General features: G+C 36.9%; 1 protein-coding gene across 1 annotated transcript; it reads right to left on the minus strand.

The window, feature by feature from the left end:
* Positions 1 to 1,813: 1,813 nt before the first annotated feature.
* On the minus strand, positions 1,814 to 13,010 carry LOC144636767 (coadhesin-like). The gene is made up of 9 exons (XM_078495962.1): positions 12,902 to 13,010; positions 9,925 to 10,260; positions 8,359 to 8,639; positions 7,314 to 7,490; positions 6,802 to 6,972; positions 5,016 to 5,195; positions 3,640 to 3,810; positions 2,567 to 2,607; positions 1,814 to 2,039 (listed from the first exon to the last, which is right to left on the minus strand). Exons 2-8 carry the CDS (start codon positions 10,209 to 10,211, stop codon positions 2,600 to 2,602), a joined length of 1,275 nt encoding a protein of 424 aa, XP_078352088.1. The 5' UTR covers positions 10,212 to 10,260; positions 12,902 to 13,010; the 3' UTR covers positions 1,814 to 2,039; positions 2,567 to 2,599.
* Between the last annotated feature and the right edge of the window lie 3,540 nt (positions 13,011 to 16,550).

A 16,550-nucleotide genomic window follows, 5' to 3' on the forward strand; every position in this document is an offset into this window, starting at 1 on the left:
TTACGTTTAGTTAACTATAGTAGCAGAATCAGTGTGACTGATAGGGCTAATCGAAAATGTTTTAACATCATTGTATCATTGTAGAAATTGGCTGCGGTCACATCTACGACGTAACTAAAGTTTAACTATAGTTAGTCTCAAGTTACGTGACGTCAGCCCTAACTATAGTTCGGCCTTTCGGTCGTCTTTGCGGTCACACCAATGCAGTTAACTATAGTTAGTTCTGATTAGCTTTTGAATAATTTCGAATTTAAATTGTTCATGACAGCCCTTGTTGTTGATCTGTGTCTAGTTGTTCCTCTATTTTTTCTATTTTTGCACGGCATTTCGGCGTTGAAGAAAATAAAATGAAGTTAGGATGCTAGAAACCGAAGAATTCAAGCTTTATTTTTGCTAACATTGATGATATGTAATTTCTTGGCATGTTGTTTTTCTTGTTTTCCTTCCCTTGACGCCTTGTTTTGCATACTTATGTTCATCTCGCACGTGTGAAAAGAATTGTGGCATTCTGATTGGCTTTTCGTTTGTAAACTTAAGACTAACCCATGAACCTTGCTTGGGTATAACTATAGTTGGTGTGTATTGTTTTGGATCAGCGAGGCGTAAATTTTCTAACTATAGTTAGGGTGAACAGAGAAGCGGTCACATTACCGAAATAGCTAACTATAGTTAACGCCGTCCTAACTATAGTTAGTAGTCTAGATGTGACCGCAGCCATTGTTTTAAACACGTCAAGCATTAGCTCGCATTGCGCGTGATAAATTAGTTAAACGAAAGTTATAACAAAGCAGTTATGCGTTGTATTGTGGTAGTACAATAAATTATACTTGTTACATGTTTGGCCACAAACTTGTCCGATTAGGCTTTTATCTTTCTAAACCTATATTTTTTGGATGTTATGTGTTGAGTGGGTTTAACTGCAGTGTGGAAAGTTAAAAATGATCTTTGTAAAAGTTTGCTTTTAGTTTCATAATTTATTTTCCGAGTTCAGAGGCTCATAGCCACTTTGATTTTTTACGTGGACCCGTTTAAATATTTTACTTTGAAGTTGCCGTGTTCTACTTGTTTTCAAACATTTATTGTCCGATTTTTCTAACGTGAAACAACTCAGTTCACATCACAACGGAAAAGGTAAAAGTTACCGGTGGAAATGTGATGTTATGTAAGGGACGAATCATTCTTTTTTGGAGGGGGTATGTAAAATATTGAAAAAATTGTTTGCTGGGCTTAGAAAGACAAAATAAATTGTTTGTAAACACGATATGTATTACAAAAAGTAGTTTAAATCTCGAAAACAAATGTTTGCAGAGGTGCATAAATTAAACTAAAAAAAGGTTTGCAGAGGAAAATTTTTCATACCAGCCCTCCAAGAAAATAATGGTCCGTCACTAAGTGACGCCATCAAAATCACACAATGTAATACGAGAGGACCAATTTTGAAAGTTGTTAGTTGCAACTTTTTAATAAGTTGATAACTCTTCATAAGGTTCCAGAGTTTTTGACAACTTAAAACGCTTCATTCGTACAGTCGGATTAAAACTTTTAAGCTTCGAGGTATGGAGGAGGTACTTTGATCCAGCTTTAAGAATGAAGCGTTTTTCAGTTGTTAAAAATGGGGTTCTCGTACCTTAGAAAGACTAATCAACTTATAAAAATTGCAACCAACAACTTTCAAAATTTGTCCAAATTCAGTTACAGATGGGCTCTGGTGATCTAATAATAAAAGCATATATTGACGATGTAAGAAGTAAATATATAATTGTCATTATGAACTAAAAACAGTTATTACCTAAAAATAAATCGCCACAACAAGTTTCGTCATTTTAACTTTGCTTTATTTTTCCCACACGAACAATAACTATAAGTCGTAGTCGAAATTCAACATCCATACAAGAAGATATGGCGATGCCTAAAGTTCGAACATTTCCGTTAAATAGTCCCTTGTATTATTCCATTCCCAAACTGTGATAACCAACCCTCACTCACAGTTATGGGAGGTGATCCCCATTTGTTCCCAGGTCGATCTGTGTTTTGTAGATCTGCAAGAAAATAATAATGAGTAACTCAATTAAGCTGACATTTTTCATACGTCCGAGCCGCGCGTTCGCACAACTGCCGAAGAAACACTAAACGACATAAAAGACACTCATACGTATTACAATTTAGGATTATAGGTACTTGCCTTGACAAATCAGAGTCCAGTAATTTTGTTTAATGTACGACAAATTAATATGCAAAATAAAGCAGCGAAATTGGTATAAAAAGTTTATTTCTAAATCGCGACCAACACCGGATTTACAGTCCGTTAAGGGGGGAGACCCTTAACTACAAATTGTTTGTTATGGATGACTTCTTAAAGATATAAGCCGCAGACATTTTTTCCGCCACTTAAGCTCCCACCGTTCCGTAATAGCAAAACTAATATGAAGGATTTGGTTTGACATGAAAGTTATGTTGATAGAATAAAACTCACCAGAAATATATTTTATTGACGCCAAAGTAGGTAACTTAAACACAAAAAGATCATGATTACACAAAAAAATAGTCGCAATTTCTTATTTTTTACCTGCTTATCCCGTTTCCAAGGACTCTGGTTCCCTTACCGTCCTGTTGAAACAATCATAACATTCATTACATTTGTCAAAAAGATACTGAGATGTGGCACTAGACGAGATGGTCTGGGTACGAAATAAGAGCTAGCGTTGGGCAAGAGAAGTAAGTAGCGGTCTTTCCTGTAAGTTCACGTTCGAGGAAACAGCAGAAATTACGTTAAAAATAGGTTAGTTTCGATGAATTAAAATCTTAACATATCGCCGTGGCTAAGAGGGCTGAAACAAAACAAATTACTTAATGTTAACTCATAAATTTTGTTGTAATTTTTTCTGTTTTAGTTATATATTTACTATATCGAAATTGCCCTTTGCAATCTTTTAATTGATTCAGTTTTATTCCCCTAGATTTTTTTTTACTTTTTATCATATAATTAGGGTTTGAATGGGGGTACGTCGATAACACTAAACACTTAATTTATTGACTCTGGATCTAAAACATGACACAATTAAATTGTAGGCATTTAAACACTAACAGTAAAAATAACACTGTAACAGTACATTTTATCGAGAAAGGAACAAAAATGGCTCCAATATAGGCCAACATTAATTTTTAGTATATCAAGAAATGTTCGGCCATTTTCCGACGATTTCCGATCATTTCGGAAGATTTTCGAAGACTACCAAGGATTTCCGAAGACTGCCGAAGAGTTTCGAAGACTATCGAAGATTTCCGAGGAGAAGACACAGGCCCAAAGTTCATGAGTGATTTTATTACTGATTTTCGAAGAGCAGATAAGAATTTACAATGCTAAAGACCCTCCAAACCGGCTAAACAGTTTTTTTTTTCTCTGGAAACGGTAAACATTAAAACATTGGCTAATTTAACAGCAAACACTAATTATGGGTAAATAACACTAGACACTAAACCCCATTCAGACCTTCTATAATCCCTGCGCAGGGATTTCCATTTTATTCAATACCAGTGTAGTTATCAGTAAACTAAGCTAAGAAGGCTGTCTTTCTATGTTTAATACATATATATCTATTTTATAGGGCAAATAATATCAAAATTGTTAATTCTCCATACCTTTGCATGATCTCACTTTACATTTCTTGGTTTCGGAGAATTTTCCCTTGCAGTTATTTCCGCCTCCCGAGGGGGGTGGGTTGGTGCATTCACGAGTGCGCCTTTTCTTTCCTCTACCACAAGACTTGCTGCACGCCGAGAACTCCGACCACGCAGAAAATCCTCCATCAACTTAAATGGTATAGATACGTCAATCAATCAATTAACTTGTCACTTTCTTTACTATACATCACACCAATAACAAGACGTTTCTTGAGCAGGTTTTTGAAAGGGTGTATGAAAAACTAAATGAAAAATATAGGCTATTTATTTCCCGAAATGAAGAATTTTATACAGCTTGACTTGTGACGTATGCATCTCCTAGCTTCCCTCGTCCGAGCATACGGTATATTCTTCATGTCGTTACATAGAATCGAGGCAAATTTATTCAATCCTTTTTTCGCTCAAGGTATTCAACGAGCGAGGAGCATTTCCCCTCCCTCCACTCCCTTGTTTCGGTTACTCTTGTTAGTGGTATGGCGGCTTTTCCCCTCAGCTTTGCTGGGTTGATATTTTTTTATGTTTTTGTAATGTGATCTTTCAGTCATTGTTATGTTAATAAACGGCCACACTTGTGACCAAAAGATCCCAAAATAGGTAGTTTTGATTTGTCCTAGCAAACAAAGCTTAGCCAAAGCAACACTTACTGGTGCTTCGAATAAGTAGTAGTTAATTATGAAGGAACAAAGATGCATAAATATATTTAAGCTCCATTTTAACAGTCTTAGCTTTCACATTACGGACGACGAGTCAGAAATATCACTTTAGTCAGAGACCACACTACCCTGCGAGATACATTCTCCTTTCTTTCTGCTCTGGGAGAGAGGACACAGGTCGTCTGCTCCCACCCACTGGATCCTTCGATCAGCCGCCGTCCACGGCCATGGACGAGTCAGCTGATAATATTAATATCCGTAAAATGGCTTCGCTGCACTATTTAGTGTTCTTCGCATGGTATACATCAAAATTCTAAACTTTCTCCAATAATTCGCCTGCAATCTGTTATCTCGTCTTTTTTTGTGTTTTTGTGGTTTACAACTTTGTAAAACTTCATTGAAGGTGCACTTTTTCAATTTTCTATTTTCGGTGAGAAGTTTTCGTGAAAAAGAATCGAAATTCAAGTACCCCATTGCGAAACGTAAAATATGATTACGTGCGACGTTTCGCACGCGTTGTATGCTTACGGAGCTCGCGCACGTTTGCAGAGCTCTTCCCTGAATACGAAAACAAGGCAATCACTATTTCACAGGGTATCCCTTACTCAGCCTATCGGGTTGTAGAATCTTGACGTTTAATTTGTGTAATAATCATAATCTAACGTCTATAGCTTTACCAACCTTTTGCCACTTCGCAAGGCTGAGAGTTGCACTCTTGCTCCTCCTTGTTGTCTCCAACACAATCCTTGCCACCATGTGCCGGAGGGGGATTGGTACAAGTCCTGGTACGCTCCTTGATGCCGCCTCCACACTCTACACTGCACTCGCCCCAGTCTCCAAAGTCACTCCAGCCTCCGTCCACTACAACAAATCAAGCAACAAATGGTAAATGCAAAATGGCATTGCATTTTAACGCTCGGTGGGAACAATAGATCTTTAGTGCAATGAATTATCGACAAGTCAACTGGGTTTCGATAAATCACGGGATTGATTTAATGTTCACTTGACAGGTGATATTGCTTCGATTAGCGCAGGCAAATCTCCAGAACCAACATGGCTAGATGTGTTGAGCCAGTTGTAACTGAGAGGTGTAAAAAGGCATCGCTTTTCACATTACCTTCCTTTCATAACAAAACGCTTGGGATACATAAATTAAGGAAATCTCCGGGTAGTTTAGTAGAACGTACCCTGGTAGCTCGAACTCGGATGACTCGAACATCCCGCTAACTCAAACTAACTTCCATTTCCCTTGGAGTTGACCCCATTTTTACTCGTGAATGCATAATGAACGAGTATAGTGGGGGAAGTTGAGCCATCCGTCCATCCTTCCGTCCGTCCATCCTTCCATCCATCGTTGTTAACATTATGCAAATTAGGTATGCTCACAGGCGCTTAGCTTTCTAAATTTCGTTTCCCTCGGATGTGATTAAAAATACAGCTTTGCAAAGGTATCATTTCAAAGAAATAAGTGTAGAAAATACTTCACCCCTGTAAATGAGAAACAATCGTTTCCCAAACGATGAAATATTGCCTTTTCGCATATAATAATCGCGAACAATCGGAAACGATGACCAGTGACTTTATGTATGTGTTATTAAAAGACTGGAAGGTTTGAGCACGGCACGATTTATTAAAGGATAATCAGTAAAAGAGTATCGAAACTTTATACAAGACAGATATGTATATAATATCCGTGGAAAAAAATAAGGAGGAAAAAAGAATTTTAGCCAGGGTACGAGAATCGATCACGGGTCACCCGCTTAAGAACGCAGAGCTGTACCACTGCGCCATCGGTTTGCTAAGCAATTAAATAGTATGAAAAAGTAATTCTTATACCTAAGCGTTCTGTTATATGTTCACCCTCTTTAAATAAAGTTGATTATTATTATTAATCCCTATAATGAATATTTTCCATCGATACTATACTGTTCAAAGGAACGATTCAAATATATCTAACGCATTCACGAGTAGGTCATAGACCTCTTTGATTTCAGTCATTTTTACTCGGTTAACCTGAACTCGGATAACTCAAAAACCCCACTAACTCGAACAAAATTTCAATTATTAACTTGGCCAAATAAATATGCAATCGACCCCGATAACTCGAACACTCGCTAACTCGAAAATCGAGCTGTTTTTCGTTTCCCTTCACAGTTCGAGTTACTGCAATTTGTAACACCTTCGGTGTTAAAAACTTGGGGTATTTTGTCTGCTTGACGATTTAATCATATTGTAAAGAAGAATTTGATCTTGGTTACGCTTATGTACTAAAAGAAGGAAGTTGTTTCAGTAACGTAGTAACTGTCACCCACTTTCACTCACCCTAATAATGTGTGTGTTTTATAAGCAGGATAGTTTTTTGGTCATAAAGCAAACCAAATGTCATAACTGTGGAGCTAATGTGTTCTGCAAACTTTCGATCGAGTAAACTCCTCGTTAAACAATTCTAAAAGGTCCAGTTTCTCACCAGCACATGGGCCATTATTACATTCCCTTGTCTCTTTGTTGGATCCAGAACATTGTGCTCCACCATGTGACGGAGGGGGATTGGTGCAGGTACGCGAGCGTTCTTGCTGTCCAGGTCCACAAGCAGTGCTGCATTGTCCCCAGTTTCCAAAGTTGCTCCAGCCTCCGTTAACTACAACAAAAAATCACTGATATTTCCTTCCAGAAAACATACATTTGTAACACCTTCGGTGTTATAAATTTGCTTTTTTTTGTCTGCTTGACGATGTATTCAGATTTTAAAGAAGAATTTGATCTTAGTTACGCTTGGGCATTAAAAGAAGGAACTCATTTTAATAACGTGGTAACTGTGACCCACTTTCTTTCACCCTAATAATGTGTGTGCTTTATAAGCAGGATAGTTTTTTGGTCCTGAAGCAAATCAAATATCATAACTGTGGAGCTAATCTGATCACCAAACTTTCGATCGAGTAAACTGCTCGTTGAACAACTCTAATAGGTCCAGTTTCTCACCAGCGCATGGACCATTGCTACATTCCTTTGTCTCTTTGTTGGATCCAGAACATTGAGCTCCACCATTAGACGGAGGGGGATTGGTACAGGTACGCGAGCGTTGTTGCTGTCCAGGTCCACAAGCAGCGCTGCACTGGCTCCAGCCTCCAAAGTTACTCCATCCGCCATTGACAGCAGCTAAAAGAAATTAAAGTGTTTTAGTGATCATTCCTGCAGAATTTTGATTTCAAATGTCACTTAAAGGAGCAGCGTCACGATATTTTAGTCAATTTTCTGATTATTTTCAAAGTGAAGGGAACTTCAAAATAATAGTTTTCTAACACAGAAAAACAACAGTGGAGTAACAAAAAATACGAAAATAGTCAAGGATGGTTTCGACTGAGGAAGATAAAGATGGCTTACAATCGACAAACTCGAAAAATCTTGCCACCCATAAGGTTTTTTCAAAATTTTGAAAAGAGTATTTACTCTACAATGCTAAAAACTTCCAGTAGCTGTTCATTCATCCTTGCAAAAATTTTGATATGTCACCCATGTCTCCATGATATTTGACGTTTCCATGGCAACGTCACAATTACAGGAAGATCTGGCCAAAAATCGTAAATTTTAATATTTTTCTTTATTTTTTCCAGTTTTTTCAAACAGAATTGAAAGTTTTTATTATTTTTACATTCCATAAGCATTCTGGCGTGATTTAACATCAAAATTTGTTATTTTCTGACTATCTTAGACATTGGTGAAATCCAAGATGGTGCCTCAAATGACGTCACGTGTCGTCATATGACGTCACAGCATTATGCATCTTGTAGAGTAAGTTAAGGGCTTTCTACTCAGTGTAAATAATTTTGCTGTGCCTTAATAGAACTAGAACCCTGTGGTGGGGTTCCATCCAACACCCCCCCCCCCCCCCTTGTACGATGGTAGGGGTTTGAGTTTGCTTGTACGTCCGAGGGTAAACAAAGATGGCAAAGTTTTACTGTGAACTGTTTCCTTCGTTTTGTCATTTTTAAACTAACTGCCGATGCGTGTGGAAAATCCTTATTACCTTTTTTCATCCTGCAGCATCTGAATGTTTCAATGCAGTAAATGTGTTCGCAGCTGCTTTTGTAGAAGCCAGTCATGTAATAGCCTGCCTGTTTGCATTCGCTCCAACCCTTTTTGTCGAACGAAATGCCAACATTTTCATCGTAACAGTGGTCATAACTATCTGGGTGATTCTGTGGACGGCAACACTTTGCTTCTTCAATGTTATACAGATTTGAATCATCAGTACGATACATGCCTTCCATGAAATAACCGTTAGGACACAATGCCCATACATTTTTTCTGTCAATAAAAGGAACTTCAGTCAAACGATATAAAAATCTACACAGGTAATTAACTCAAGTGACAATATATCAGTAATTCGTTGACTGACGGCTCGATAACGAGTTATGTTATGCACATGCGTAGTTTGTAACAACCCAGTAGATTAAAGAGTAACATTTCAATCCATATTAGCCATTTTCTCATGGTATATACTAGTTATGCAACGCTTTCGAGTGGTATACAAAGTTAAATGGCCAAGCTCACCAAGAGTCTCCCGTAACTCAGTGGTTAGAGCGCCCAAGCTGCATCTGGGAGGACATGGGTTTGAGTTTTTTCTTTGTCCCACGTTGGTGACAAATGTACATTCTACCTCGATCATTTATTCGCTGAGATTATGAATCTACTGGTAGTCAATCCAGTCTTGGAAATGTTCTAAGTATGCTCTTAAGGTCATTCCAATAAAATAAAACCTGCACTGAGGTTTCCGTTATGCCTATTAATTGCTTATGTTATGGGAACTAAAATTTTGAAATATAAACGGGGGATGTCTATGCTTGTTTAGGCAGGAGCAAGAGCATCTTGTTTATACTCAATAAATCTTTTTAAAATCACCATGATTTTAGTCATGACTGCCTGCTAAATTCACGTTTCCGACGATTAGTTTTTATTCTACATTGAGAATTGGTCCATATATATATTTATTCCACAGAAAGAAAGTTACTACATGTACTCAAATCAAAACAGCAGAAAAAATGGCGTTTTACCTCTCTGGCGAGGTCCAGCCGAAAAGAAAAAGCCGCCATTGTTTTAATGCGCGCGGGGGAACGACCTTATATAATATTTGGCTTTTCTCTTGCACAACTGACTTTCTTTAAAGGGGCTAGGTCACTGTATTTTAGGTAATTCTATTTATTTTTGTTAATAAAGAGCTCTAAACTTCAAATTTGCAGAGCAAAAGTCTTGTGTTGGCAAAATCATGCCACACAACAATCAAGGATGATTTTCGAGCATTGTAAATGACACCTTCATACAAATTGAGATAAACTTGAAAAAAGTCGGGCCGACGTTTTTCAAGTTTACCCTAACGCAATCCGTTTAAATCGTTTCTAATTTTGTCCATCCATGCCCATTTTTGGCCTTTCTGTGTTTCTTTTAAGTTCTTCTACAGTTTTAGGCCGTTATTGTAATATTTCAGTTAATTTTATGACCAGTTGGTCAGTGCCGAAATTGCCTAAAATTGCGTGGCATAGCCCCTTTAATTAAAAAGGTTAGCACAACAAAATACAGTTCTCTATCAACTTACCCATCCAAAACACCCCACCAATTTTGATTTTTACAAGTTGCAGGTTTATTGGCATAACTGGGTTCACTTGCGAAGCAGCACTTTCCTTCTTCTATTAGCCAAAGACCATTAGTTCCTGATGGATCGCTTCTAAACAATCCCTTGAGGTACGTATTGGTTTTGGCACACACAGACCACCCTTTCTTGTCAAAGCTTCCCCACCAATTTGCTGTCTCACAGATCTGGCTAGCAACAGGCTGGTACATCAGCAGCACGTTGAGAAGAAAAGTGGCACACAGAAACCACATCCTGTATTCAATCTCTTGAATTTTCCACCACACAGATGAAATGAACTAGCTGAAAAAAAAAATAGCATGAGAATATGAATTTAGAAGGTCAAAAGCTAAGACGTGACCACAAAATAAAAACCACCCAAATATAATGGTGTAGACATATATACATTTCGCCGATAAAAGGTTAAAAATAAAACTTAAGGTAAAAGCTGTTAAAATTGATGCTAAACGTTTTCGATCTGTTCGATCATCATCAGAGTCATCATCAGAGACTCTGATGATGATCGAACAGATCGAAAACGTTTAGCATCAATTTTAGCAGCTTTTACCTTAAGTTTTATTTTTATAATGGTGTAGATTTGCTAAAAACGTTACTTAACTGGTGCACTGAAGCTATTTGAAAAGGGCTCGTCGTGAGTTACGAGTACATAAAGTTTTGACCCAGATTTTTTTAAAATTCGCCATTACGTCTTGAATAAATTGCTGAAAATTAATTACAATTTGCTCTTCTTCCAATAATTCTCTTACAGGCATACGTTCGCGCGAAAATCTTCCAACATGGTCTCTTTTCTAAGAATTTAACTACAGTGAGACTATTAGTTACTATGTCAGAAATTTAAAAAAAATGGGCAGGTTACCAAATTCCTTTCGGAGATAGAATGTCCAAAGAACACCTTTAATCTGTAAAATCGAGCTTCGTTACTGAATATGACTGCAATGTCTGTCAGTTTAGCCTGTTCCAGGCGTTCGGTTGGTTGGAAAGCAGCCCCTACTTTCCGCTCGCCGTTTTTCGCCTGAATTCCCTGAAATATAATTTTCTCTGCCCAACATTGGTTAATTGGATCTATTATTTAAAGTTATTCAACTACTGACGTTCGTTAAAGTAAACCTAATCATTTTAAGGAATCACATTTTCACCCCGCCTAACAGCTGCAACACGCACGGCAGAATCGTGAGGATTCGATACCTCATGGACAGGAAAATTGGAACCTTTTTGAACTTTCTACATTGGTTTCTTGTTCACTTATTTTGCAATTTGCTTAGAATTGGGACAGAAAGCCCTCTATCACAAATTACAATCACAATCTTTATTTAACGTGGTCTGCACGCTTAGCTAAAAAGCTAGTTTTCAGATGCGCCACGAAATAAAAACTTCTTGGAAGTGTATAAAAATAGATTAAGCTATAATTAAGAATCACTACAAATTACAATATTGTCTAACTAAGATTAAAAATATAAAAATTTAAAATTTACAAATTAAAAAAAAAATTAAAATATTATTAAAAACAGTAAAATAGCAATAATAAAAATTGACAAACTACTCGGGACAAAGTCCCGTAAGATTTAATGTTCTTAGGTTCGTTTTAAAAATCGTGTAAGTTTTTATTTTTCTTGTGTCGTCTGGTATAGAGTTCCGCAGTTTCGATGCAGTATATCTCCACGATTTAAGGCCATATTTTGTTGAATTTACTTTCGGAAGGTCCACAATTGTGTTGCCTCTGAGGTTATAAGTGGAGCGTCTTGTTGTTATAAATTCACGCAAGCTTGCAGGACCGGCGAGCGAAGTTCACAAATTACGAAGCAAACGAATTACTAAGTGCGCAGTAAGCAATTAGCGCGAATGTCCTCAATATCTCCATCTTTGGTATTCTACGCGCATTTCGCGAAGGTGAGTGTAACGTAAACTTTGGGCGCCTATTCTGCATTTGTTAATTTGTTGGTAAGCAAAACCTGTTAAATTTCGACCACATTCAGGATTTTAAGCGTGGACCGAAAAACTCAGGAATACCATTTGTTTTCTATGTAACTAACTTTCTTCGGTAAGTGTGCTATTACTTTTTGTACGAGGGTCTTTTTTAGAACTATTCTCAAACATTTCTTTTACCGGCGTTCTTTTTCGTAATTTTTTTTGGACGGCAGAGATCGATAACCTTAGCTAGCGCAAGACCTTCTTAAAATGTTAATGATTGATACAACGTATGCTTGTTAAGAGATAAACAATTTTGGCGTGGAAAAAGAGGTATTCGTTATAACCGACCTGATCTGATATACCGGGCATGATGCATTGAAGAGTTTTTCCGCTACATGCAATGCTTTTAAAGTGTTTAACTTTACACACAACGCTGCTGAAGTGTTTAACGCTACATTGCGACGCTCTCTCCCGTATTAGATAGTATTGATGAGTTTAGTGGCACGAAGCATATACTGAAGCGACAACTCGAAGTGGTGTTAGATTGAATTTCAGTTTTGCAGTTTTTGAAATTTGAACAAATTAAGCTTACGGAAAGTCCGACTTAAAGGGACTGTGTCACGGCTGAGTTAAGTTTATTTTATTAAGTTTTCCCAATTAATCGCCATGAAACTTAATGTTTGCAAAGAAATTACCTTACTCTGTGGATCTGTATATGACAAAACCATAGCTTCATTTCAACCAAATGTCTCTCCCGGGCGTTATAGTTTACAGTTATAAGCAAACGAAATTAACTTTGAAAACTGTTCTTCATCACTTTTGGCCATCCGTACCTTCTTTTGTATTTGCTGCGTCATTGAAATGTTCCTTCACTGTTTTAAGAAGTTATTTCAGCGAATTTGACGGTCATTTCCCATGCCTAAATTTGGCTAAAATCCGCGACACAGTCCCTTTAAGGCAAATTAAAGTTTTAGTAGTTGTTTGGTAAGAAACAATTCTTACAATTAACACCCACCTCTTTGGTAAACGTTCCGGGCTGTTAAATATAACAGGGATCAATTAACCGCTTATCGCCGTTGTCCTTCTCTTGGTAAGAGCTTCTCGCACTGTAATGACTTGAGCTGTACATCGTGTTTAATGCATTTCTTTTTTCATCACTAGGGCCGGAGATATTTGTTTCTTTTGTAATGTTAAAACCGTCATTTTTCGGCAATAAAACAACGTTTACAAGGCAACAGACGAAAATTGCTGATAGAAATGATAAAGAGGTAGAAAAAGTGCGGTCAAACAACCGTTAAAGTAGCTTTGATACATCAGTTTCCGAATTCAGTTAGTGGTGTTTGCTTCTTTTTCAGTTTTTGCGCCCAAAAAGGTTCAAACTTCAGATATAACAAAATGTAAACAAGCTTTATTAAAAACCGAATGGGTCTCGTTTTGTGTAATTAAATGCGTAATACGCTTTTTGCTGGAGATAACCTAAACATCACAGTGGCCTATGCGAGTTAATCGTTAGTATAACACAATTTGAATTTGCAGTAATTTGTTACCAATTCAACAAACTAAGAAAATCACACAGTCTGCCTGCCTTATAGTTTGCTTTACCATCTTTATTATTTACTATAACTCGTTTCTGATAGATGAAATGAAGCCCAAAAACAACATGGTATATGTTTGCCAAACAATTGTTTATTGTTTTTCTTTTTATTATTTAGCAAATGCGCATGCATTGTAACACTAAAAATATGTCATAGTGGGGGGTACACGCCTTAAAACTACGAGTTTAAAATTAAACTTTATTAGTTTTTTCAGGCTTGATATGGGGTCTTAGTAGCATTGTGGATACAATTATGTTGTTTATATCTTTTAATTATTTCCTAAATATATTGTTATAATAAAAATACAAAGCACTGTGAGAGATAGCGTATGAACAGCCAGTTCAAAATAAAAATTAATTAATTTTTCAGGCTTGATTACTGGTATTACTACTAGCAATTTTTCGAGCTTAACTATATTAAAACTACATTGGACATTTTAGAAGCAGGCTCGCGAGTACGTTGCGATAAAACAATTATCAACTGTATATTGTACTTTTATAGTTTGTTTGCTCCCAGTCCCTTTTTCGGTTATTTATCTTTTTCATTTGTATTTTTCTGTTATTTTTGTAATAATAAAGTTTATTGAAAAAACAACGACAACAAGCGAGAGCCACTTTAAAATACTCGAACCGCGTCTAAAGAGTTCTCAGGACTCGTTTTTTTTTTTATATAAACCGAGCAAAGTAGCACAGTTTGTACGCTAGCTGAGAAAACTACAAAATTGGATTGCCCGAGCATTTTTTGCACTCAGCTCCTTCCTTTCGTGAAAACTCGAAAACTCGTACAGGCCTTCTTGCAATGTAAACATTTGAGAAGCGAGTGTCAACTATTCAATACGTTTTCGGCAATAAAATAGGGAGTTTAAAACTTCTGTTTTGTTTTAAGTGATCAATACTGGTAATATATTACACATTATATGTCATTCTTTTGCGTTAATTGTTTTTATTGTTGTTAGAAAAAAATTGGATTAAATAAATTTCTAAATTCCCTGTCCAAATTCTTTAGTCCACGCATATCCATCATTTACGGTCGGGCGACCGTTTCCCGTCTCCCTGGATCATTTGCGGGCCTGTACACTTGTAAAGAAGCAACTTTTCAGGTATTAAATCAGATCAAGAGAGCATTTTAAACGCTAGCGGTTCTGGTGGGGTCACATTAATTAGTATTTTTAGCCAAATTGTCTTTCGAAGTCAAATGATCTTTTCCACAAATATTAAAATGTCGCTACAAATAGTAAACAATCAAATTACAAGCCGCGTGATACTCGCTTTTTTGTAATAAATATCTGACTCTCTTGGCGTGAGATAACTCAAACATCGTGGTCCACATTTTATGTTATTGACCGCCAAAAGGGACCACGCACGAATTCGTTTCACTGAATTCCTTTTTTCACAATATTGTACAGAAGAAAACAGCTCCCTTTTTAGTGTAAATCTTTTTCCCTTCGTGACTGCGGTCAATTTCGATTAAACTCTCACGAAAGCGGCCTATAAAACACACATTAACTAAATTATGATTTGTTTTCAACTATGGCGTGCGTGTTTCCCAAGAAGTCCAAGATTGTATGAATGCAATCAGCGGGAGCGTTATTATAACTAAAAAAAAGCCATCATAATAACGTCTTTATTAATAAACAATAATATGGACCTCATGCTAGTTCAAAAAATATATTGATATTTTAATCTCCATTTGGAGGCTACCCAAGGGTTTAGTTATTAAGTTTGTCACTGTGTGGGGAGTTTGTTTGGGCATATAATTTTAAACTGAGTAAAAGAGAATCCTAATTTTTCAAGCCCTTGGTTTCTCGAAACTCCCAGTTCCTCGAACCAATTTGAATTCCCTGGATAGCATTTCTCTGTCATTTTACCCCCGATTTCTCGAAGCAATTTTGGTTTCCCCTGGAGATTCAAGAAAACGGGCTTCTACTGCAGTTAAAATTTAATCAATTCTGAAATACGTTTTTTTACACAAATGTTCTAAACAGGGCTAGCTTTTGTTCCTCTTAAACTTTCTCTAGAATAAAGAGTTTGTTTATTTTGTTTACGCGCTTATGATTATGTTCATGCGTATACCCAGTAAAAACAGGTCTTAGCATTCTGCTCTTTTGGGTCCTTTTTTTTGTGACAATTTTTATGTGAAACTTTGTTCTTGTAGACAAGGAAAATTCGCTAATTTTTAGTGACAAATATATGAAGCTGGCTGGCGTGAAGCTTTTATGTGTAATTTACATGCCATATTTGCACTATGTTCTGTCCGCTGCTTCAAGAGGTGGTGGTATCGTCAATTGTGCCTCCTGTTACTTTCGCACATTCTGTTGCTTTGGCATTGGGGGTCGGGTGGGGCTTGCACTGTCACTCGTACCTTGGGTAAACAGTAATGTAATGTAATGTAATGTAATGTGTGTTGTTTCCGTGGCTATGTCAGGAGTTTAGTGGTAAGGGAAAAATGTAAGCAAACCAGAGGTCCCGGGTTCGATCATGGGTAGTGAAATGCACTTTCTTTTTTATAGACAAAACAATTCCACGATAGTGAAAAAAAATTCTAAATGTCGCTAAAATGGCATCGATCTTTTTCGACAGGGGGAAGTGCAATCCCGATCTCAGGGCTTCAAGGGTAAAAAAAAATGCGTGGCCCTGGGGACAAGGATGGACTTGATAGGGTAAAATTTCGCGCAAGTCCTGGCTAATGCAAGTCGCGTCAACTTGTCACATTGTTTGACCAGACACAAACTTTGTTTCCCAGTGAAACACAGAAACTGCACATACAAAAATAAACAAATGTAACAATTAGATTTTCTATAGTTTATATCCAATGACGATTCACTACCGCCAAAGCAACAATTTACAATTGTCATCTTAAAAATTCATTTAGCAGTATATATTATAAAGTGTTACAAATTAGGCCAATTTCGATCAATCAAAATTGTAACTTGGTTTCGAGGCTAAGGGGAATAAGGAATTAATATATATATTGATTCATCGCTGAATCTAGATGTGATTCTTTTGTTTGATTTCCCTATACCTCGAAGCCAAGTTAGAATTTTAATAAAATTATATCCAAATTGCTTAA

This window comes from Oculina patagonica, chromosome 13 (genome assembly GCF_052425735.1).
Source record: "Oculina patagonica isolate OP01 chromosome 13, crgOcupat, whole genome shotgun sequence".
NCBI classification, from domain to species: Eukaryota; Metazoa; Cnidaria; class Anthozoa; order Scleractinia; family Oculinidae; genus Oculina; species Oculina patagonica.

Bases quoted from the DNA above. Each gene is read 5' to 3' on its own strand.
- LOC144636767 (XM_078495962.1), bottom strand. From the start codon at position 10,211: ATGTGGTTTCTGTGTGCCACTTTTCTTCTCAACGTGCTGCTGATGTAC. The intron at 8,640-9,924 runs GTAAGTTGATAG...TTTTATTGACAG, and splicing joins TGGTGGGGTGTTTTGGATGG to AAAAAATGTATGGGCATTGT. The intron at 3,811-5,015 runs GTTGGTAAAGCT...ATACCATTTAAG, and splicing joins GCCTTGCGAAGTGGCAAAAG to TTGATGGAGGATTTTCTGCG.